This window comes from Amblyomma maculatum, unplaced genomic scaffold (genome assembly GCF_055883805.1).
Source record: "Amblyomma maculatum isolate TAMU_Amacu unplaced genomic scaffold, ASM5588380v1 scaffold_24, whole genome shotgun sequence".
NCBI lineage: Eukaryota > Metazoa > Arthropoda > Arachnida > Ixodida > Ixodidae > Amblyomma > Amblyomma maculatum.
In genome coordinates this window covers 886,714-911,162 of record NW_028146749.1, presented here as the reverse complement: position 1 = coordinate 911,162, position 24,449 = coordinate 886,714, and the positions used below count along the sequence as shown (strand labels likewise).

General features: G+C 48.8%; 2 protein-coding genes across 8 annotated transcripts in view; both read left to right on the top strand.

Moving 5' to 3' along the window:
* The window catches only part of LOC146170950 (uncharacterized), a 720,860-nt gene that overhangs the window by 92,030 nt on the left and 604,381 nt on the right, over positions 1-24,449 (top strand). The window contains exon 3 of one of the 7 annotated variants that reach the window (XM_084586590.1): positions 16,835-17,611. The exons of the other annotated variants lie outside the window; for them this stretch is intronic. Within the exon in view, the coding sequence (XP_084442716.1) occupies positions 16,835-16,911 (77 nt within the window). The 3' untranslated portion in view covers positions 16,912-17,611. Of the gene's footprint in view, positions 1-16,834; positions 17,612-24,449 lie in introns of those variants that run through there. 7 annotated transcript variants of the gene reach the window in all.
* Positions 1,792-11,287, top strand: LOC146170954 (uncharacterized). Its single transcript, XM_084586600.1, has 5 exons — positions 1,792-2,960; positions 4,038-4,163; positions 4,892-5,033; positions 6,001-6,251; positions 11,261-11,287. The coding sequence occupies exons 1-5, from the start codon at positions 1,845-1,847 to the stop codon at positions 11,285-11,287; spliced, it is 1,662 nt and encodes a 553-aa protein (XP_084442726.1). The 5' UTR covers positions 1,792-1,844.

The window sequence follows — 24,449 nt, the reverse complement described above, 5'->3', positions numbered from 1 at the left end:
GTTCTTTCGGTAAAGTTTCTTTCTGTTCATTCCAGCAGAGATCTGTGCAGGTCCTCGGAGAGGTTTGGGACAGCCCTCGGCCTGTTGCCATTTCAGCTAATCCTGCTTACACCATCCAAAAAACAGCGCGAACAAACGGGGACGAAAGGAAGAAACCACAGGAACCTTTCGTCCCTGTTTGTTCGCGCTGTTTTTTGGATGATGTATCACCAACTCGCCCGCTTAACTATCCTGCTTACACCTAAGCATATTTCTGTAAACTTTCTAAACCATCTGCATCATTCAGATTTGATTACTTATTTATTTTTGGCACTGCTAATTTCTCCGTCATTTAATCACCACTTTCATCCATGTCTTATACCGTCATAATAGTTATCTCTTCACCAGTGCTCTTATGCTCTGAAAACAAATTTTGAACGTTCTTTTTTCTCCTCCTTTTAACTTGAAAATGTAATGCTCACTGAGCAGGATATTGATGTTGCTGATAACTGAATTACCTGTCCCAAGTTATGTGCTGAGGTATGGCTGAAGGATGGTATGCTTGAAGTGGACCAAGCCAGTATACCTTGTGGGATTCGGGCTTGCTGCAGCTGCCCTTTGCGCGGCCGCCGCCCGCTTCCCAGTTGTTCTCCTCGTTCCCTTTCTCCCGCCTGAGGCGGCGGAGAGGGGCTCGGACGACTTGTCACTGTCGTTCGGGCCACAACTCCGCCCTGGCGTCCCAGTGGCTGTTCTCATTGGCGCCTTTTGGCGGGAACACAGCACCGCTTCGACGGCCGCGCTCGTGCGACTGTCCGAGCGGAGCTCAGAGAGAGACTCCTCCGAGACATCGTAAGGTGCGTACGCTACTGTTCTTGTCTGCCGGCCTTTGTCCGCGCAGACCAGTGTGTACTCGAGTTCGTCTGCTCCGGGTCGTACCTGAGAGCGCAACTCGGGCCTGTCGATCGTGATCCAACGATCCGCGACAGGCGTACCTTGCGGTGGTTGCCCACTCTCTCTCAAAGGAACCCTCTGGTCACTGCGAGAGAGAGATCACAGCACGCCCTTGCGTGCTTGCGGCGCACTCCGTGTCACTTGTGCGTTTTGTATATTTTGTATGTGTGTGCGTGTGTGTGTGTGTATGTGCCGCTGGAGGATGGCGTTTCAATAAACGTCTCCTTCGTGAACTAGGAGGTTGGTGTCCTTGCAGCGAAGTGCTCTCCTCCCGGTGGAGGTTGAATGCGCGCTGCGGTGTTTCAGGGTGCGCGTGGTAACGGCTGATCGGGGTTTCGGCTCGCGCGACGCTCGAACCCGCGGTGGTTGGTGGCTTATGTCCACGTAAGAAACCACAACTGGCGCCCAACGTGAATTGTCCTGGCTCTTTGAGTTGGACTGCATATCGGCCGAGCCGGTCGCCTTGACGATCAAGCTCTTGCACTATGTCTGCCGCCCCCTGCGGGGCACACGGCAGCGAATCTGAAACGCGATATATGTCGGCTCCTTACGCAGTCGTAGCGTCTTTTGATCCGTTGGATGCTGTTCCTCTGAACAGCCAAACACAGTGGCTGGCCGCCGGCCCCATTGGGCTATACGGCAATGCCGCGAGTAACGTTGATCCCTCGGCTCCCATTGGAGCTTTCTCCGGACCACCCTGTGGTGGGACCGCTACACAGATACCTCCGCTGTATCAGTTTTCCGCCCATGGCGGAAGCAGTTCGCGCGATGCCGTCGCTACCGGCAGCTACGCGCAACAGCAGCCGTGCCCCGCTAGCAGTCAGTTTTGTTCGGTGAACGGTGAGGCGCCGGCCGGACTCCCTGCGGAGACCGCGCCGCTCATCGAACTGGAGGACCGTTTGCCTTCTTTGTTCATGCAACCCGCCCAAACCTCCTCTGAGGGAAGGACGCAGGCGCTGCTCACAAGCGCTGCCCAGATGATTCAGTCGCTAACAGGGGCGGTTGAGGCGCTTTCGGCCGCGCCGAAGTTGTCTCACCCCGCGGTCATGTTGCCCATGCCGACGTACCGCGGCTATGATGATCCTATCAGTGCCCGGGATTTCATTGATTCCCTCGCCCATTACCAGAGAGCTATGGGTTTCCCTGATGAGGTTGTGCTTGCACGCATCATGCCCGCAGCGCTGACTGACACGGCAGCTAGGTGGTACCGGCTTTCCGGCCACCGAGCAGCGACTGTCGAGGAGTTCCGTGCAGCATTCATGCGCGAATTCCTGCCCGCTGACTATGAGCGTAGGATGCGGCGAGAGCTGGAGCTCCGCACACAGGCCCCGGACGAGTCGCTCCAGGAGTTTGTGCGGGCGATGGAAGACCTTTTCTCAATCGCTGAGCCATCAGCCTCAAACGAGGAACGCGTCGAAAGAGTGATCAGGCAGGCACATCCGACTTTTTCGGCATACCTGCGCGGCGGCCGATTCCGAGATCTAGAGGAGCTGGCCGCCGAGGCAAAGCGCATTCAAGGCGACATCCTCGCCGCGCGTGCCTATCGCCCGCCACCGCCGGCAAGCGAGGCCCTTGAGCCACGCTGCGCATGGAGAGGGGCCATGACCCTTCTTCACCGGCGTGAACCCACACAAACTGCCTTGGCAGCCGTTGGCGGGCGAAACGACGCTTGGGAGCTGAGCGAAAGAGCTCTGGATCCTTACTCGTACGGAAGACGAGCAGCCTGCGCTGCACAGTTTTCTTACTCGCGTACCGAAGGACGCCATGCGACCCAAAGCACAGCGGAGGGAGAAGCTCGCAAAAACCGGCCCTTGTTCGGTGGGGCAGCGAGCGGACCCAGGCAGGGAGACGCGCCTTTGTCACGCGGCCAAGCTCGCGGGGGTGTGCGTTGTTTCCGTTGCCAAGAGAGGGGACACTTAGCAAGAGAATGCCCCGTAGCCAGGCCTTCTGCGAGGCAGGAAAACGGCGACGGGGGGTCGGTTGTAAAGAGACAGCCGGCCCAAGCTTTGCTAATTCCCTCTGCGTACAGGGTAAGCTGCCTCGGTGGTGCGCCCGCGCCGTTTATTTCGGTCACCTTTGCGGGCCGCGAATTTCCGGCGTTACTGGATACAGGAGCCAGCGCCTCCTTTTTCAGTGAACAGGTGTTGTCCCACTTGCAAAAGCACTCTGTGCGCTTGCGGGATTGCCGTTCGACATTTAACCTCGCAAAAGGCGTGGCCCATTCGGCTGGCGCCGCGAGGCTGACTGTCAGATGGGGAGAGCGAGCGAGACGCACGCGTTTCATTCATCTCCCTGGGCTCAGTGTGCCCATGATTCTCGGAAGGGACTTTCTCCAGAAAACCGGGATCGTGGTGGACATTGCGAATGGCGGCTATTGCGAAGGACCGTTTTCCCAGCTGAAGCCGTTCATTAGCCCCCCGGCGTCGGTATCTGCCTGTGCAGTCGAGACGTTCGGAGAGTGCCACGCTCAGCGATCGGGGCCCTGCCCTTGTGTCGAGCGTTATGCCGTTCACACCCCCATGTGGGAGCGAGCGGCGCGGTACGACGACGCACCCCATCCACTGGCCGCCTCTGCGGTAACTTTGGATGAGACACAGAAGGCTCGGTTGACAGCACTTTTGCGTCAGTACGAGGAGCTCTTCACCGATCAACCTGGCTGTACCACTTTAGTGAGCCACGCGATCAACACCGGAGAAGCGCTTCCGTTGAAGTGCAATCCCAGACCCGTCAGCCTTGCGAAGAGGCAGGTGATTGATGGGTTGTTGGATGAGATGCTATCGTCGGACATTATCCGTCGCTCGTCCAGCGCCTGGGCGTCTCCGGTGGTGTTGGTGCCCAAAAAGGATGGCAGCCATCGCTTGTGTGTGGATTATCGCCGTCTGAATGCGCTGACTCGCAAGGATGCCTATCCGCTCCCAACGATCAGCTCAATCGTAGGAAGCCTAGGCAGTGCGCGGTATTTTACCACGCTAGATGCCTCCAAAGGTTACCTACAGGTCCAGATGGATGACATTGACCGGCCTAAGACCGCGTTCACGTGCCACAGAGGGCTGTTTGAGTTCACTCGCATGCCCTTTGGCCACTGCAATGGTCCTGCGACTTTTCAGAGGCTGATGGACCGCGTCCTATGCGAAGCGAAATGGTCCCATGCCATGTGCTATCTGGACGACATCGTGATTTATTCACGAACCTTTGATGAGCACTTAAGCCACATTGCCGACGTGCTCGAGAGGGTACGGGCTGCCGGGATGACTTTGAATCCTGCAAAAGCCCAAATAGCGCGAACCCGAGTTCAGTTGCTTGGGTTTACGCTGGGCGAAGGCTCCATTGAGCCGGATCAGGAAAAACTTCGAGCCATACTCGAGTTTCCTGTGCCCAAGGACGTACGCGGCCTGCGCCGTTTTCTGGGAATGACAAATTTTTATAGGTCATTTATCCCGTCCTGTGCTCGCGTGCAGGCGCCCTTGACCAAGCTCTTGGGAAAGACTGCTGCGTGGCGATGGGGGCCTGAGCAAGAGCAATCCTTTCGCCGCCTGTCTAGTGCCATCGCAGAAACAGCGCAGCTCAGGCTACCCGACCTGACCAGACAGTTCGTAGTCCAGACTGACGCGAGCGATCTGGGATTAGGAGCCGTTCTCCTACAGGAATTCGATGGCGTGCTGCAACCTCTTGCCTTTGCAAGTCGTTCTTTGCTGCCCGCGGAAAGGAATTATTCCGTTACCGAGAAGGAATGCCTCGCCATCGTGTTTGCACTGCGCAAGTTTGACGTCTACCTTGATGGAACGCATTTCGTGGTGCAGACAGACCACAGCGCGCTCAGCTGGCTGATGCGGCTCCGGGAGCCTGCGGGACGGCTGGCGCGCTGGGCTCTCCTGATACAGCATTACGACTTCTCGGTGCAGTATCGCAAGGGGAGCACGAACGTGGTAGCTGACGCGCTATCCCGTGCCCCACTCGCCAGCGGTGCCTTTGCGCCGGCAAGCGGAGGGGGCGAAACAGCGGACGAGCCGCCGAGCGGCAGGAGGGGGACGCCCGCAAACGGGCCTACCCATTCCGCCACCCAGGCAAGCAGCACTTCGCGAAGCGGGCGGGGGAGGCTCTTTGTGAGCACCCCAGATGCGCCGAGGCTAGCGAGCGAAGTTTTGGCGGCTAACCTGCGCGGGGACGAAAACAGGCTCCCCTCTGGGATGACTGGAATCGTGTTCAGCCGTAAAGAGCTACTGACGGCCCAGCAAAATGACTCCTTTTGTCGCGAGGTTAGCGACGGTCTCAGGGAGACGGAGCGCCGTGACGCTACTTGTACTGTAGCGGGCGCAGCGGGGCAAGAGCCAGCGTGTGTCGCGGCGAGCCCCGGGGACTCATATTTGCTGGACCATGACGGGCTCCTGCTGAAGTACATAGCCACAGATGATGAGTCCATTGACCCATTTAAAGTGGTTATCCCCAAAAGTCTGAGAGAAGCTCTGTTGCGATTCTCTCACGACGAGCCACTTGCCGGTCACCTGAGTGGCTCCAAAGTTTTCACAAAACTGAGTCAATCGGTGACGTGGCCCGGCATGAAGCGCGACATTTTCCGCTATTGCCGTTCCTGCCATGTCTGTCAAACGGTGAAGTCAAGGGGTGGCAAGCCACCGGGCATGATGAAACCAATTGACAGTGTGCGTCCGTGGCAGATGGCCACCTGCGATTTGATGGGGCCTTTCCCCAGAAGCAAGCAGGGGTTCATTTACCTGATGGTAGTCGTTGATCATTTTTCCAAGTGGGTCGAGTTGTACCCCCTTCGGAAAGTGACAGCGCGAGCGGTGCTGGATAAACTCCAGAAAGTGTTCTGTCGCTTCGGCTTTCCGGAACGGCTGATCACGGACAATGCGTCCTACTTCACGGCTCGGGTGTTCGGTAATACCTGCCGTTCCCTCGGAATCGAGCACTACACCACGTCACCCTACCATCCCCAGTCTAATCTAACCGAGCGGATCAACAGAACGCTCAAACCAATGCTTACGGCCTTTGCCGAGTGTCAAAAAGACTGGGCAGACCATTTGAGTGAGTTCGCGTTCGCCATTCGAACAGCTGAGAATCGCTCAACTGGTTTCTCTCCCGCCTTCCTCAATTTCGGAAGGGAGCTGGCGAATCCGATGTCAGGCGTCGTTCAGAGCCAGCAGCTCGAGGATGAGAAGGCGCGAGCAGACTGCTCTGCTTATGCGTCAACGCTTCGGGACCGGCTGTGTCGGGCTCTCAGCAGAGCAAGACAGAGTTTGGCGACGGCCAGAGCCCAGCAGAAGGTTCAGTACGACCGCAAGCACCGCAGCCTGACATTTCAGGTGGGCGATCTTGTCCTGAAGCGCAACCACGCTCTTAGTGACGCGAGCAAGGGGTTCTCAGCCGCGCTTGCTCCTAAGTGGCTTGGTCCGTACCGAGTGGTCAAAGTCTGGTCGCCACTCGCGTACCTGCTGGACGATTCCTCTACGGGGAAAACCAGCCGTGCCCACATCGCAGACCTGAAGGCCTATGTGTCGCGGTCTGACGAGCTTGCGTCGGTGCCCATTGTCACCACAGGCAAGCGACGAGGCACACCCGATGCGGCGGAACGCAAGCGTGCCCCGCACCGGTACAATCTGAGGCGACGGTCACCTGTGTGATTTAATGCCGGACGGCGGACTTTTTCCGCACCCGAAGGCATATCGCCTCACCGAGCGAGCTTTCTCGTCGGACCCTACCCGGAAACAACGTCGGCCGTCCCCCTTCTGTCCCGCTTAGTTCCAGCCTCTGTGCGTTATTGTGTTATTGAATTTTGTCTCTTCTAACATCTTTGTTTTGTGTTGTTATTTGATTCCGTTCTCGCTTCACCTATTGTACAGTGAGTGCCTTCTTTTGTACAGCGCGTCTTCTCTCCTCTTTCTGCTTGAAATTGCGAGGGTTGCTGATTAGGCAGCTCCGACGCGTGGCCTTTCCGGTGTGCGTGGAAAGGAAGTTGGGGCCGTTTGGGGACGGGGAGCATGGACGATGCTTCTATCACCCAAGGCTGCCGCGGTTGCGAAGGTGCTCGGGACAGGTTCGCCGCGGAAGGTCGGCATCACCCTTTGGTGTGTGAGTGGCTGTGCGTGTGCGTGCCTGGGCGTGGAGGCGACGACGTCGCGCCATGTGTGTTTGCCGGCGTGTGCGAAGCGCGGTGGAAAGGAAGCCCCGCGCGGTCTTCCCATGTGCGTCTTGGATCGCCACGGAGCCACGGACTTTCCACACCCGGGGCCCCTTCGGCGTGTTCGCTGTCCCTGCACCTAACCTGTACCACCACCGACCGAGATCGTTTGCGGCCATGGATGAATGTTGGCCACCCAGAAGTCAACGAGCGGTGAGTCACCGCAGGCTCCCTGAGCTGCACCGACGAACTTTGGAACTTCTGTACATAGTTGTGTTTGTACATAGTTATTCTGTACATAGTTGTGTTCTGTACATGATTGTGCTCTGTACATAGTCGTTGTTACTTAGCCTCCGGAACTTTGTACATTATTCTTCATGTCATCTTGTTCATTTTTTTTTTGTGCGCCTTGCTAATGTTTGTCTTTCTTGAGTGTCTGTATTTTCGAGATCTTTCTTGCTGGAACTGAAGTGTAGTTGACTTGTTGCGTGAGGATAGCATTCTTTCCTTCATGCTGGGAACCTGCCGCGTGCTTTCACTGATGGGTAGGAGGGCAATTAAGGAGAGGAGGATGTGGGATTCGGGCTTGCTGCAGCTGCCCTTTGCGCGGCCGCCGCCCGCTTCCCAGTTGTTCTCCTCGTTCCCTTTCTCCCGCCTGAGGCGGCGGAGAGGGGCTCGGACGACTTGTCACTGTCGTTCGGGCCACAGCTCCGCCCTGGCGTCCCAGTGGCTGTTCTCATTGGCGCCTTTTGGCGGGAACACAGCACCGCTTCGACGGCCGCGCTCGTGCGACTGTCCGAGCGGAGCTCAGAGAGAGACTCCTCCGAGACATCGTAAGGTGCGTACGCTACTGTTCTTGTCTGCCGGCCTTTGTCCGCGCAGACCAGTGTGTACTCGAGTTCGTCTGCTCCGGGTCGTACCTGAGAGCGCAACTCGGGCCTGTCGATCGTGATCCAACGATCCGCGACAGGCGTACCTTGCGGTGGTTGCCCACTCTCTCTCAAAGGAACCCTCTGGTCACTGCGAGAGAGAGATCACAGCACGCCCTTGCGTGCTTGCGGCGCACTCCGTGTCACTTGTGCGTTTTGTATATTTTGTATGTGTGTGCGTGTGTGTGTGTGTATGTGCCGCTGGAGGATGGCGTTTCAATAAACGTCTCCTTCGTGAACTAGAAGGTTGGTGTCCTTGCAGCGAAGTGCTCTCCTCCCGGTGGAGGTTGAATGCGCGCTGCGGTGTTTCAGGGTGCGCGTGGTAACGGCTGATCGGGGTTTCGGCTCGCGCGACGCTCGAACCCGCGGTGGTTGGTGGCTTATGTCCACGTAAGAAACCACAACCTGTGCACTGGAAAGGTATATTCCGAAAGGGTATTGTTAGCCGCCGCCCCGAGTGCAGCTGACCGTAGTGATACCACTGCTGAAGAGATGTGCTGACAGGCTAAAGTTTATTAAACCCGCCGTAACTGTGACACAAGAAAATAGATTAGTATTGTTCATTGTTCACAGTGACCCGTAAGCGTGTACATGTGGAGTTCATTGAAACCTTGTGCAATCATGTGCAACCAGGTGGTGAAGGCACTTATTCTTCACATCGTTGCGGTGGGTTGAAATTTCTCTTTGTCCTCGTATCCTCCGGAAAAGGCTGGCATTCAGTTCTCGGCAAAGTACTCAGGTGACTGTCAGCAGCAGAGTAAGCACCTTTTGTTTCTGAAGGCAAGACACTGGGCAAGCAATGCTGGCTGTCACAGAACTGCGCACTTCGCAGAAGCACAATATGTACCCCCAGTTCAGTTATCACTCACTTCACTCCAGAGTGGTCAGAGGGGTGTTCACTGATGTTTGAGGCATAGTTGATAGTCGAGTTGATAGTCGAAAGCGGCGGCGCCCGTGTCCTACTCGTTGTCGCTTTGCCAGCTTTCCACGCACTGCTTGAAGATTCCAGAAAACGCATGCAAGGACTCTATAACCAAAGTTTTTTTTATAAGGCGGGAAACGCATGACGTATCGAACGTGTTTTCTTATTTAGCGCCTCGTAGGCTAGCGCGGTTACGGTGATCAGCCTCCCCTCTGCTGGTGGGACACCAATATAAGTATACCCGCGGCAATAATTTGAAGCTCATCAATTAATAATTTCAAGCCAGCTTTTTGCCTTGACTGCATTAATTTCAAGCTGTGCTGAAGGCTGTGTTCTTCTAGCTTTTCGGCAACTGTACGTCTTTAGTTGATTTCTCAAAAAAAAGTACGAAAAACATATGCTGCCCCCTGATGACATCGTTCAACATCAGTCCCTCCCGGCGCCTAAGGCACAGACTCCCAGATGACGTATTGGATGCAAATGCGATGGGCGTGTATTTCGACCTGGTGGGCAGGTCTCGTGTATGGTGTTTTCGCTGTTTGTCTCAACGTCGTCCAGTTGTTGGCAGGTGGAATGCGATAAGCGATCGAAAAGGACGAGCGGCACGCGTTTCTTCCGCTTTGAACACGTCGCAAAATGGGTTTTGGAGGCAAGCAAAGAACGAAGAGAGAGACGTCATGCGTGAGCAGGAAGTGATCGTTCTTGTTTGCAGGGAGAGTTTTGTGTGCATACTTGTGCATTCGCGCATTTTTCTGTGAACAAACGAGCACTTCGTTTGTTTATTGTCCTTCCGAACGATTCGCACTGAAAGGATAATCGAACTGGCGTTCAAACACCCGGATTGCATGCGATCACTGGCAGTCCTGTAAGAACTATAGTCAAAACTCGATTTAACGAAACCCGATTTAACTAAAGTCCCGATTTAACCAATATATCATAATTCCCTTTCAAAAGCCCATAGGATGCAATGCTTTGACCAACTCGAAATAACGAAATCAATTCCGTGATCTGTCCCGATTTAACGCACTTTTTTGTTTTTGAAAAATGAAGGTGGAAAGGGGCTATTTTTGGTCTATTTTGTAGAGATCACCCCGAAATTTATTGATTGCGAGTTCACGGTAACAGCGCGGGGAACCTTTGTCCCGCATATTTTTTTTTTAACTGCGCTGCGCAAAACGAATGTTGTAGTGTTCAACTGAATTCACCAAATGATGTCAGCAGGGAAAAAAAAAACAAAACAAAAAAAGTCTGATGTCGCATTCCAAAAGACAAAAAAAAGGGGGGGGGGAAGGTACATATCACTTTGGTGCTTTTTTGTCGCCTGCTTCGTGTGGTTCGTTCGCCAATGTGCTTCTGCGGATATTTTCCCGTGCCTTTGAGTGCATGCTTCTCACAAGCTCTGCCTGTTAGGCCTAGGGCTACGGCTTCAGATCTACGAGAAATCGGTGCGGCTATTGCTTACAAAGCGCTCGCAGGAAAAGATCACCGACTTCTTTGGTGGAAAAAGAATTCTAGACAACACTTTGGACCACTAAAGTGCGATGAGGCGAGAGCCATTATAGCGCGGTGGATCGCAGCCCTCCACTACGGTACCTCTATCTCCATCTCTTCTTTCCACTCCCACCTTCTTCCCTTCCTTTAAGGCGTGGTACCTGTGTCCACGGACAATTGCGACAGATAATGCACCTATCCTATCCTGTAAGTCAATTTCAAACGCCGCTTATGTTTGCTGTACTAGCGCCCCCTAGACACGTGACAATATTTGTGTCTGATCGTCTACGTCCACAATGCCAGCAATCGGAGCAGGTGCAAATAACAATGCATGTTATAGAGATGGTATTATATCTGCTCTAACAAAACCAGCAGCCATCCGCTTCCTGCCAGATTTCACAGGTAAAATGCAGATATAATGTAACTGTAACTGGAAACATTTAAGTCTGCGGAATGAAGAGCCCTGCACAAGAAATATGTAGACACCAGGGTGTTTAGTGCTCCAGCACTATTATCCGCATTTGAAACCGATTTGACCTTTGATAGAACCAAACCAATTAAAGAACGCCGGTGAGCTATGCTGCCTTCGACGGAACGCTGGTTGTGTTCCACAAGGGGCGCGCGATGCAGTACCGTGTGCAACGCTCAGGCTTTCGCATTTCTCTACTACAGATTCTGCAGTGCTTTCGGAAGAACATTTAGTGCTGCAGCACACATGCAGTCTGTGGTCTGCAAGGATATGGCCGACACAGCAAAATAACGTTTAATAGTTGAGGCATAGCAAACATAATCCTGTCAAAACGCACTGCTGCTGTGACTGATTTAAACCGTCTGTATTTTTTCCCTCACCAGGAAATCTTGAGGGACGTGGAGATTTGAGGATTGACGGGAGGGGGCAGCGGCCGTGTATAAACTGAATAATGAAGACACACGAGACGTCCAGAAAGGGGAAAAAAACTTTTTTTTCTTTGTTTGCCAGCGCTAATGATTACACGATGTTTACGTTGGCTTACGCTCAGCAGGGGCACATTAACAGTGATGAGGGCCCGGTTTAATAACAGTTACGAGGGCCCCTATAGCTCTTCCCCCCCCCCCACACACACACACACCAACACATACCCATCCTCTCCATGTTGTTATCTTCGAGACTTGGCGTGTTTTAGAATTTCCTGCCGAGAATACAAACCATATTTACTCGGAAGAATCTGCGAATTGTTTACGAACATCGCCTGAGCACAACTTTTACCGCCGAGTTCTCGAACAGCTCTTCTAGGAAATCACCAGGACACACAATATCCTCCCTAAAAAATCTGAACACGAATGCATGAAAAACAAATTCCTCAAGGAGATATTTTCTTGAATAATTCGATAGCACAGGACGATTGGCTGCGTGTGAGCACAGACGAAATAGCGATGGGTCGCTCATAAGCTATTGGCAATTTCTTACCGTAAATACGCTGCCAGTCATGGAATATATGTTTTCGAATTAATCCAGCAAGACAAACTGAGGCTCGCCTAAGATTATGTCTATATGCTAACTGAAAGCACAGGGAATAATATTCATCACTCTAAACGCTGCCATAATGCGCGGCGCTAAATCTTCTCGAAATGGGTGCGCCTGTAAAAAATAACATCGCTACTGAACACCGCGCTACTCTCGTACCGTGCTGCTGAACTGGCACGAAATAAAGCTTTAACACTCTCAAATTATCAGTAATGAAGATTTACATTTTATTCAGAGTAAGCACATTTAAAAGACAATATACTTAAATTTTGCTCATAATTTCCCCATTTCGAAAATACAAGGAAACACTTAGCATGTATCAGACACTTTTTATGCTTTCAGTTTACAGAATAAATTTACATTTTACAAGATAGCGTATATGCAGCTCGTTCGCCTGAGCAGCCGCCGTAGGTCGGTATAGGAGTGCAGGTGCTGGGTTTCGGCACCAAACATTTTAAAGAAGGACGGACACCTCTCTGCGTTTAATCCTCGGCTCTCACTGGTTATCGATATGCCAACATGGCGCCGAGTCTCTCTCGTGCTCCAAAACCTCGTCTTCCTTATCATCATCATGATAAACCTTTCATTCTCGTTCTGTTTGCAGATTTATGCGCGAATCTGCAACTTATGGCGGTCGGAAAAAATAGGGTGGACAGATGCACGGAAATAGAGTGGGAACTTAAGCTCCGCCTTCGAGTGTATTATAGGACAGTGTACACGCACTTTCCTTTAAACTTCACCGGGAATCGAACCACTATACTCCCGACCACCACCTGAGCATAACGTCCATGTAGGGCACGTGAGGAACAGATCGTAATTTCACTTCTCTATACCCATCCGCTGAAAATGACGCCGCAGTTAGTGATAGTGATGACAGTATAAAGATGACAATGTCGCTGTATTTCGTGATAAAGATGGTAGTGGCAATGAAAGTGATAGTACTTATAACTGATGACGATAATGATGATTGTATCGATGACAGCTCCGCTTCTGTGGTTAGGGCGCTTGACTACACTGCGCCCAAGGATGCTGGATCGAATCGCAACCGCGGCGGCCGCTTTTCTATAGAGGCGAAAATCAAGACGCCCGTGCAGTGTCAGTGCACGTTAAATAACCGAAGGTGGTCGAAAACTCCGGAGCCCTTCACTACGGCCTCCCTCGTAGCCTCGGTCGATTTGGGACGACAAACCCCATAAACAAATAAAAACAGTACCGATGACAAAGACGACGAAGTTAATGAAAACAGACCCGTAAAGTGTATTTCGCCATTTCCACTCACAGCAGCGACAAATACTGGGGCATCTGTCAGCTATGAGCAGTCATAATCTCTAATAATGTATTGCTTTTGTGACAGCTTTCACTGCTTACGCTCTGGTTAATAACACATGTACAGCTGACCTCAACAGCAGTAATGTCAGTTTATTGGCTGTTACGAGATAAATCCCAACTGAAAGCCAGCCAGGACCCGTTTTAGTCTACTTGGTCAGCAAACGGGACACAATGGCTTCCAACTGGTAGGCATCCGGAAGCAGTTAATACCAGTCAAGTACCGGTTAGAATCAGCTGAAACCATTTTGGAAATTGTTTTCTAATTGTTTGGGCCAGTACAAAGTTTAGTACTTTGACTGTAGAAATATGAGGTTGGCTTTGGGATTAGTTAAGCTTCCGATTCCACGAACAGCTTTTGAAGCATTCGACATTGCAATAAGTTCTAATTATAATCACGGAGTGTCAGGAAGACGATTTGATTTTTCTCGGACTATACCTCGAAATCCGTCTTTTTTTTTTTTTCGGCTGAACGGAGGGACCGGTTCACTTGAACCCTTTGAACGCTGGATAATCCGGCCCTGACGCTCAGTGGCACCACAGCGTGGCGAAAAACGAGATATTTTGAATAAGAGCCAGAGATGTAGGCGGTGCGCTAGTGGTAATTTTAGTTTGGTTTGTGATGTTTAACGCCTCAAAGCGACTCAGCCAATGAGAGACGCCTAGTGGCAATGTTGCACGAAAAGGAAAGTACAGGGGTGGAATAATATAGCGATTCCAAAATCTATTCCTTTCAATAGGCGATGACGTCAAAACACCGTATGAGGTGACGGCTACGTAAAATTACTTCTGACGTCCTGCAACGCAGCCTTAATATGCCAATTTTAACCGGCCAATGGCAGAGAAGGCGATGGAATGGAATACTTTTCGGATGGAATAGAATCGCCATATTATTTCACTCCCGATCTTTAGAAACATAATGAAAATAGCTAAATGAAAGCGGAGGCAAAATTGCGAATACAGTAAAGTATCGATAATTGCCCCCCCCCCCCCCCCCCCTCCCAAAGAAAGAAAAAAGAAGATAAGAAGAAGTGCTGCAAACCATTTATTTGCGTGGCAGAACCTGGAATATGGTTGTTTATACATCTGAAATTGATGCTAAGTTACGGCGACGATTCTTCGCGGATTGTCTTTTTTTTTTTTTTTTTCGCACACTTTCGGATACAACGCCACCGCGTCTCCCATTGCGATGGAGAAGCAGCCATGCTCTCGTCACAAACGGCCATGTTGCATTGTCCGTTTCACATGATGCGATTCTTGCCGCAGCAAAGTGCGATTTCAGCCGCACACCGACAGAACTGCTGGCCGCTCTCATCGCGGAGCCACTGCGACAGGCCGGTGCGACCGCTGCGACGGGGCCAGCCGTCAGCGGATTCCGAGGGATACGTCACAGGAAATGACGGAGCAGAAGCCGTCGAAAGTTTCAAAAATAGTTTTTTTTTTCTTTTTTTTTTACCATGCAAGATAATGCAAGAGATAAAAATACAAGTAGGCGTTAGCACGGCGTGACGTCATCCCCAAATAAAACTAAAAGGCCAGTGATGCGTACTGACGTGTCTGAAACGGCGTGAATGGTCGATGCTCGCGCCCGATGGCAGTGGCAGCGGCGGGATAGCTTGAATTTAGCGGAAGAGAAGCGCAAACTGTGCTGCTGGGCAATGGGGTCTTCTCACGCCCACGCGTACGCCTGAGGCGCGCTAGCACGTACCACTGTTCCATAAAATTCAGGTTCGGTGAGGTCTATTTGGACGATCGCTGATTTCGCGGGTCGAATCAACCGAGATTTCACTGAGGAACGGCGACGGGAGCACAACTGCGATCGGTGTTGGTCCGCCCTAAGGTCACATACCGCCATGCACCGTGATCGTCCGCGATTATCTATGGCCTGCATGCGCCTGTGGGTCGTGAGCCGTGGAAGCAGTGCAGTGCGCTTGTGGAAGCCGGATCCTCGCGCTCACGGCTTCCACTACATAGTCACAGAAAGTTAACATAGGTGGTTGGAGATAGAGCTGTGCAACGGCTCGGGCCGGCCCGAAAGCCCGTACCCGGCCCGCGGGCCAGGCTCGGGCCGCTCGGAAGTCCTCTCCCTCGGGCTCGGACCGGGCCTGGGCCAAGATATATTTGTCTCGGGCGGGTCGGGCCGAGCCAGACAACATGATCACGAACACATGCAACTTTTGCGAAAGCGCGAACACGGCCATAGTACGATAAGCGTCTAGAATGGTAGCGTTTTCCCCTGTCTTCGCCACGCGAGAGCTTTCGAGTTCTCCCGTCATTCCCAGCATCGACCATCTTTCTTCCCCGCCTCCTCGCCGCGAGCGGATATTTCGTAGCCATCACTGATCGAGCACAAGGGCTGCTTGGTAACATTTGGTAACATCGGTGCAGATGTTACCCATTTCAAGATTCGCACCATGCTGTTGCCTTAACGTCTCTGTTATGGCTTTCTTCTTTGAAAGGGGACACAGCTAAAAGCATCTGCAGTGCAAGTTTCATCCTGTTTCTCTTGTTGCGAAGAGTTCACGTGAAAGGCTCGGAGTGAGCCAGGCGAGCTCACCGAGTAATTGACCACAAAACCAACCCCTGTTTTAAGTTCAGTGCTAGCGCACTTTTGAAGAGGCAAACAAGATGTTTACTGAAAACTTGCTTTCCTATCAAAGAACGTGTTAGTCATTCCAGAAAAAAATTGTCGCACCAAAAGTAACTTCAGCTTTGCCATCGGGTTAATTCTATCCAGACGCACCGCAAATTGCTCAATTCAATGCATAATTTGTTTTTGCACAGTAAGTTAATTCTACATATGTGCTATGCCTCTACATATTCAGCTAATTTGCCATTTTAAACTTGAAAACGCAACATTCTAAGATCTTGGATAAAACTCATCATGATATTAGTATTTTTCTTTTTCATAGCTTCAACTGCAATTATAGCATGATTGGCCGGGCCACTCCCGGGCCTTAAAACTGAGCGCCGGGCCGGGCAAAGCTCAATCCCTTTAAGAGTCAAGCTGGGCTGGGCTGGGGTCTGTAGCTTCGGGCTCAGGCCGGGCTCGGGCTCGAAAGTTCGGCCCGTGCTCGCCTCTAGTTAGAGAAGTGCGCCAGGTCGGCCAAAGAGGTGGGTGGCAAACCACTGCCGCAAACTGTGAGAAACCTGACAAGCACATAAATCTAATACAGATTATGCCCAGGACTGTGGATTGTAGGCTTTCTCTGTTTGAAACAACAAAAAGGAAGCAGCTTTTTCTCGCTGCTCTGTTTTCATCGCTTTGCAATGTAACTTTCTTGTCGCATGGTGGATGCATGCAAGCACAACCAAGCAGGGCACAGAAGTGATTAAAGCTGCGGCCATTTGTGGCTAGCACCGAATGCACTGTGCGTGTCAAATAAAATGTAGCGGGAATATTTGTAGAGTGAAAAAAAAAAAAAAAATGATTGCTTCTGGAGAGTAAATACAGTTTCAATCCATTAATACTTCCTCATAATGGCATATGCAGTGGAAAAATAAATTATGAAGTGTGCTAATATTCAGTCCTTTCAACAATGATTTGCTTGGTTTCTTCAGTTGCAATTGTCTTATACATAGTTTGTTGGACGCAGGCGGACCAAACCAAACCTGGCAGTGCATTGGTGGCCACTCTGTCAGGAGACATATATGCCGGGTTTATAGTATATAGGGGTGATGCATTTTGGAGCAGCTCAGGGAGTAGTATTAAAGCCAATCTGGAGCTGCTTTGGAGCAATCAAACAAGAGTTTTGGAGCACGTTTCTCGGACGAAATGCGCTTGAAGATTTCAGTTTTCTATTCCTTACCTAAAAAATCTCTTTTCATTCTTTTTTATGCCATGTTCAGTGCTTTTGCTAACTATGCACGCACCTCTGACAAGACAAGACAAATGGCCAAAACATGTAATGATGTTTAAAACAACACAGACTAATCTAAGCAACCATTCGTAACAGACTGCAATGAAACGCTTGCTTATGCACCTCACGACTGAACAAGTCTTACCTAAAGCTTTTGCCGATTTTGACTTGATTCAAATGTGGAGTCTACCATTCAGATGCACTCAAGCGATGCCACTAGTTTGGGCGTTCAGATCAATGCGCACATTTCCACTAGCTTGTGCATGTTCTCTAATTCTATGCCCGTGCTTATAAATTCCCGAGCACTGACCGATAGTGCCTTCAGGGAGGATAGATGGCCCTAAAGGGTTGCTTTTTCCTCTTTCAGCTTCTTTACTTCATTGCCTCTCGTTATGTTTTTGCTTAAGCAATGCTGGGGTTTCAATTTTAACAAGTTGGCGATAGGCCCTGTATGGCCTTCTGACACCCCTGCGAAGTTTTCAAGCGATTGGCACCTTTGGCACCCTACAAAGCTTCAAGTATGCTTTTTCCTGACATAGGCCTGACACGCTTGTCATTGAGAAAGAGGTTCAATGGTGAAGTACTTGCTTGTTTTAAAAGCAAGATCATTAGAAGAACTTGTGTACTTTTTACCACTGAACAAGTTTTCTAACGGTCACAACTATGCTAACATGATAGTTATTGCTACTTGCATCACTTGCTGCTCTCTCAATGGGCGATTCAAAAGCCTAGGAAAATATACTATGTCACATACACATTGCACTTTTTCACAGTTAGCTCCAATCACTTGTGGCTCATATTATTCTCACTTGCAAAAATATTTTAAATTATGCTCCACACTTCCCCAGCTTGCAAAAATTGTATTGAGCCCAGTATAAGAAGTGTTATCGATGCTACCAGTGCACTGCTATCGTTCGTGCGTTGTTCTAAATTTGATCGCAGCAAACGGTTTGGGGCAGTTTAGAGCAGAATGGCACAGTTGGAGCAGCGCTTCCAGCCCTGAGTACTCTCAGTGCTTTTCTTTCCCTTCACAGAATTTTCTGCTATGAGAGCTGTGTTCCTAGTGAAGGTGGTATGTGTTATTGGGGAGGACTAGTCTATCAGACTGGCATGGCAGTGTTTCTCTTTGCTGTCCCTAAAAGGCTGTGGACATGTGTGACATTTAAAGAAGCCTAGTTAAAGGAGGATTGCATACTGCATGAGGAGCATCATGCAGCGGGAGACATTTAGTGTAACCTAGACACCAGTAGCTACATGTGTACTTTATGACTCATGAACCCATCTCACTGTGAAATAGCAGGGTATGCACATAGCTTCCCAAGCATCAAATAATGTTTTGTTTCGCATGATTCCACTCATCGATACGTATAAAAGGTGTTTTGAGCCTCTCTTTATTTATCTTCATGATACTCTTCACATCTTCACATTGTAAAAGATATTGGCAGAGCCAAAGAGTGCACTAATCCTATATGAGGAGAGAAAACCAGAAAAAGAAAATTGCAAATGCATCCTAGCATCTCAAAATGGATACTGTAGTTGCATTCTCAGCTACAGCAGCGCTGCACTAGCGAAAACTGTTTAGGGGCGATCAGCTGTATTGATGTAGGGGATATGTGAAAGCACTCGCCCTGTCGACTCTGCTTGTGCAGTAATGAGGAGCACGTTAAGGACACAGCTGGCAATTTTATTTCACTTTCCACTGCTGCTACCTGTGTCATCAGATACATAACATTGTCATCCCTAGCAAGCCTCTGGACCACCCCGTCGCCTGCCACCTGCTTCTTTCCACCCTCTTGCACCTTCTCTACACTTTGCTAGCTGCCCAGCATGGCATGTAAACACTCGGTAAACAGATTTGATCTTCATGGCACTTTTGATGCTTTTGAATTAAAAAGCCCTTACAAGAGCCCGCAGGAGAAAGTCACAACAAAACTAACAGTAGGTGTTGGTGAAGACTCCTCAACTGTCCGTATAATCTATTTTATTTAAATATTAGGAGTCTACAAGTTGATGCAATATCTTGCAATAAATAAACATTATAAAATGCATATTTTTCATCCTCGTCGGCACTTCTCCCAAGTCTCTAATCTATCGAGCAGATGTGCAACAAGCATTGAGAGGGATGAAGAATGGAAAGGATGGTGCACTAAGTAAGGTGCTGCAAAGTGAAGGTGTTGACATGTGACATCCTGACTAAAACGTAACTTTTTAGTCACCAGATTAACTCCTGAAAAATATATAGATACGGCTAGACTTTTTTTATGGCAGCATAATTTTTAGCATGTCATTCTGGTTCTGATAATGTATCAATGTATAGGTTTCTGGCTAGATTAAACACAAAAATTTTAGAAAGAAAATGCTGCTCTTGGAGGGTGACTTTCTCTCTTGGCTAGCCAGGGCACTCTCAGCTGTCAGCCTTTCCTCAGTGCACAAAAGTCACAAACAAAGTGAGAATCACTGTTGGAAATAAATTCTAGATTGTTGGCAATGCTGCTGTCTAAGCTGCTGTAAGAAGTAGCTTGTTCATTTTTTCCTAGACATCATTAATGTATGACATCATTCTGAAATGCCTGCCTTAAGCTCAACAAATGCTAAAGAAGTGAAATGCGTTTTTTTTTTTTTTACATGTACAGCTGCCACCCTGTAATGTAGAAGACTGCACTGAATGCAGTTTCCAACAGTAACTCATCTTAGGCATTGCGAGCACAGTGATATTGGGCTGGATGAATGTGATTCCTCATTGGCACCATAGGCACGTTCATCCATAACAAGTACAGCTCAGAACAGCTAGATAAATATCAAGAAAAAGTCATTATTTCCGACTACAAATATAAAAGAGGTACCCAAGACAGCAAAAATTTCAAGGGATAAATGTGATGTCGCACACCATGAGGGTCCTTAAAAGAGTGTTGGACACGAGACTGACAGTAGAAGTGAATATATCGCCCCAGCAATTTGTTGCTGTACTGAGACAGTCAACTACCTATGGAACATTTGGCCACCAGAAACCAACACCAAAATTAAAGCGAGAGCCAGCCAGCATATTATACAATATTCATAGACAAAACGAGGCTTATGATACAGCTCCGAGGCAAGGAGTATGGAGAAGCCATGGAGAGAAGAATGGTTGAGAGAAATATGTTCAGGAAACGGATAACATAACAAGGACAAAGAGTTGCAGCTTCCTTGACAGAACTGGCATCTCTGATGTCACTGTGGGACTGCATCAGAGTTCTGCACTGAGCCCTCTTCTTCTTAGTGTACTGATGAATGTCCTCACAGAGCTAGCTTATAGAAGTACCTTGGAATATATTGTAAGCTGATATAGCACTGTCAGGGGTGGAAGCAGGCTTGAGAATTTTGGAGCTGCTCAGTAAGCAGTAATATTGCCATTTTGGAGAAGCTTTAGAGAAATGGAACCTACTTCATCACTGGCAAGTGGGACTGCGAGCGACATCAACAGCACAAGCTATAAAGGAGCAACGCCAGTCCGCGTCGCTCTGTGGGCCCGGTGGCTGTGCAACCGCACAGTCTAACCCGTTCGTCTTCGTCATGCAGGTTGGTAATTCCTACAGCCTATACGCAAAGAAAACTAGCAATTATTTTTTTCTACAGCTACCGAGCCCACAGAGCTGTATTTGTATTGGTATAGAATGTGTTCTGGTTGTACGATCCTTGTTGCTTTTGGCCGGGGTATCTAAACTAACCCGGGACCTGAACCTGATGCCGTGCTTGCTGAGCTAAAGAAACTATCTACCGGGCAATCTACACTTCTATCTGAGATCCAAGACATGAAAAAACAACTTACGGCTACTGACGCTGCAATAGCAGACTTAACTACACGCATGGTTATCCTTGAATCACAAAACCAACTAATCACAGAAATGCGGTCGTGACTGGACTCGATAGAGACAGCGACAGCGCTGATGTCGGCTCATATAAAAAACCTTGAAGCTCGTGTTGACGACGCTGAAAACAGGTCACGTCGGAATAATGTACTGTTTTATGGAATCCCTGACAGTGACCCTAATGAAACTTACACACAGTCTGAAGAAGCTGTAACCCGCCTTTGTTCCGAAGTTTTAGATATAACGGTTGATCACAAAAATATTGAGCGCGCGCATCGTCTCGGACGTCACGCACCTGGAAAAACCAGACCGATAATTGTAAAATTCTTCTCCCACAAAACGAAGCTGGACATCCTGTCCAAAGAAAAAAAATTCAAAGATGCTGAATACAGCGCCGGTGAAGATTTCTCGCATGCGGTTAGGAAGGCACGGAAGCAACTTATCGCATTTGCAAAAAGCAAATCTACAGCTTATAAGCTGAGTTATAAAACCTTGCTTATCGGCCGCACACGGTATGTTTATGACAAATCCTCGGACACTGTTAAGGAAATCATATAGCAGCTGCCTAGAAATGGCATCCCACAACATCACTCCAGGCCCGCGCCTGGATGTACACCTCAGCCTACTCTTTGTTTTTCAATACTTTCCGCTAACATCCGCAGTTTTATTTCCAAGCGCGAAGAAATCTCCAGTCTTGTTTGCTCATCCAATAGCAACATCCTTGTTCTAACCGAAACATGGCTAACTAGCGAAATTAACGACAGTGAGGTTTTGTCAGACTTACCGAACTTTAGGCTTTTTCGTAAAGACCGTCAAGGGTCCCGTGGCGGAGGAGTGCTCATTGCCTTTTCTGATTATTTACCATTTTCAATAATTTCTGTTCATACTGATCTTGAAATAATGTGGCTTTTCTGCCGTTGTGCTCCTCAGTCGGTTCTTCTTGGTGTTTATTACAGGCCCCCGCACAACAACCCGAACTTCTCTGAGAAGCTTAATAACTTGCAGTGTGAACTCACTGCTAAATATAGAAAGTCACGTATACTTCTCTTTGGCGATTTTAATTTTCCGGACATTGACTGGACTACTAACACTGTTACAGCATCAGGCACATTGGAAGCAAAGAATTTCATAGAAGTCTGTCTGAACTTTGGCCTTACACAAGTTATTTCGACCCCAACCAGAATAACACAAACGAGCGCAAACATCTTAGACCTGTTACTTGTCAGCCATCCCGAAAGTGTTAAATCAGTTACGATCCTTCCCGGAATAAGTGATCACGAAGTACTTCATGCCGATATAGCCCTAACTTCGCTTCAAACCCAAAACTTTAAAAAAAAAAATCCATCCGTTTGTACGACAAGGGCAACTATACAGAGATTAATCGTGAGCTGGACGCTTTCTTTCCACCTTTCCAAACTAATTTTCATAGGTCTATTGAAGAAAATTGGACAATGTTTAAGAATAAAATTACTGAACTAACTAATCAGTTTATTCCTAAGTTCACCTTTCGAGAGAATTCGCAGAAACCATGGTTCACTAAAACACTAAAACGTTTGGAAAATCGAAAGAAACGTCTTTTTCACGCCGCCAAAGCACAAACTAACCAAAAAGCCTGGGATAAATACTACGCTGCCGAAAAGACATATAAGTCAACCGCTCGGAAGGCTAAACATTCTTTTTTTAACAAGGACTTGCCCAAAATACTTAATACCAATCCTCGAAAATTCTGGAACATCATCAACCCTAAACACAAAAACGATGTCACTATCACAAATGAAGCGGGAGAAGTGCTTAGTCATGCAGATTGTGCTCACATGTTTAATATTGCATTTCAATCAGTGTTCACTAACGAATCTGATGTGCCATTTCCTATGCTAGACAAATTTTTTGATAATATTATGTCACCTGTTGAATTTAACACCTCTGGGATTCTATCGCTGATTGATAAAATGAAACTTTCATCCTCAGCCGGCTTTGATAATATCAACGCTAAATTCCTTAAGAGTACTAAACCCATCAGTGTCGCATATTGATGCTTGCTATTCCAGCAATCACTTACTACAGGCCAACTTCCACTTGACTGGAAAGTTGGGAAGGTCATTCCAGTCTTCAAATCCGGTAACACCAATTCTCCATTAAATTACCGGCCCATTTCTTTAACAAGTGTGCCTTGTAAGATCGTGGAACACGTCATATTCTCCCATATCATTGCCTTCCTGGATTGAAACAATTTTTTTCATTCTGCGCAGCACGGGTTCCGGAAAGGCTTTTCTTGTGATACTCAATTAGCACATTTTATACATGACCTGCATGCCAACCTAGATCTTAACCTACAAACTGACGCTATCTTTTTGATTTTAAAAAAGCTTTCGATAAAGTTCCTCACAAACGCCTGTTACACAAGTTATCTCACATTAACCTCGATCCAAATGCGGTTATATGGATTACCGAATTTCTAACTAACCGCACTCAATCTGTCTTCGTAAATGAATATAATTCCAGCTCCCTTCCTGTAACATCTGAAGTCCCTCAAGGTTCCGTACTAGGTCCCCTTCTGTTTTTAATATACATAAATGATTTACCCTTTCAAGTGTCCTGTAAAATCCGCATGTTTGCTGATGATTGTGTTCGTTATCAAACAGTTAACACCCCTGACCAATTATACCTCCAAAACGACCTTAACAAGATTCAGGAATGGTGTGAAATTTGGCAAATGGAACTAAACCCTCACAAATGCAGTGTACTGTCTTTTCATCGCCGCCGCAACCCACTCACATCCCTTTATCAAATTGCCTCCTTTCCCGTGCTAGCAGTGCTATCATACAAATATTTAGGTGTAACTCTGTGCGCTGATTTGTCCTGGAAAACGCATATAACTAACATAATTTCTTCAGCTAACAAATCCCTTGGTTTTCTAAGACGTCATCTTCGCGATGCTCCCGTGCACGTCAAGTTACTAGCTTACGAATCACTTGCGAAATCAAAGCTAGAATATGCATCACCCATTTGGCACCCACATCAAGCTTACCTCACCAATGCACTAGAACTTTTGCAGAACCGCGCCGCCAGATTTATTCATTCGTCATACCACTACAGCACCAGTGTATCATATCTGAAATCCCTTTCAGGTTTACAGTCACTCGAGACACGCCGCCGCATAGCCAGTCTTTCACTGTTTCACAAGCTTTTTTTACAGCCATCTACAAACTGCACCCAATATGGTCCCACCAGCACGCATATCTCACCGCACTCTCCACCATCTCCAGATCAGCCGTCCACGTGCACGAACCGTCACCTTCGCAAACTCATTTTTTTCACGCGCCGCTGCGGACTGGACTGGCCTTCCCGAAGAGATTGCAACAACAACCTGTCCAATAATCTTCGCACAAAAAGCCTACAGCTATTTATCATCATAGCACATGACTTTATGCCATCTCATCCAAAATTTGTATCCACCCCTTACGTAATGCCCCTCAAAAGGGGTCTTTAAAGAAATAAAAATG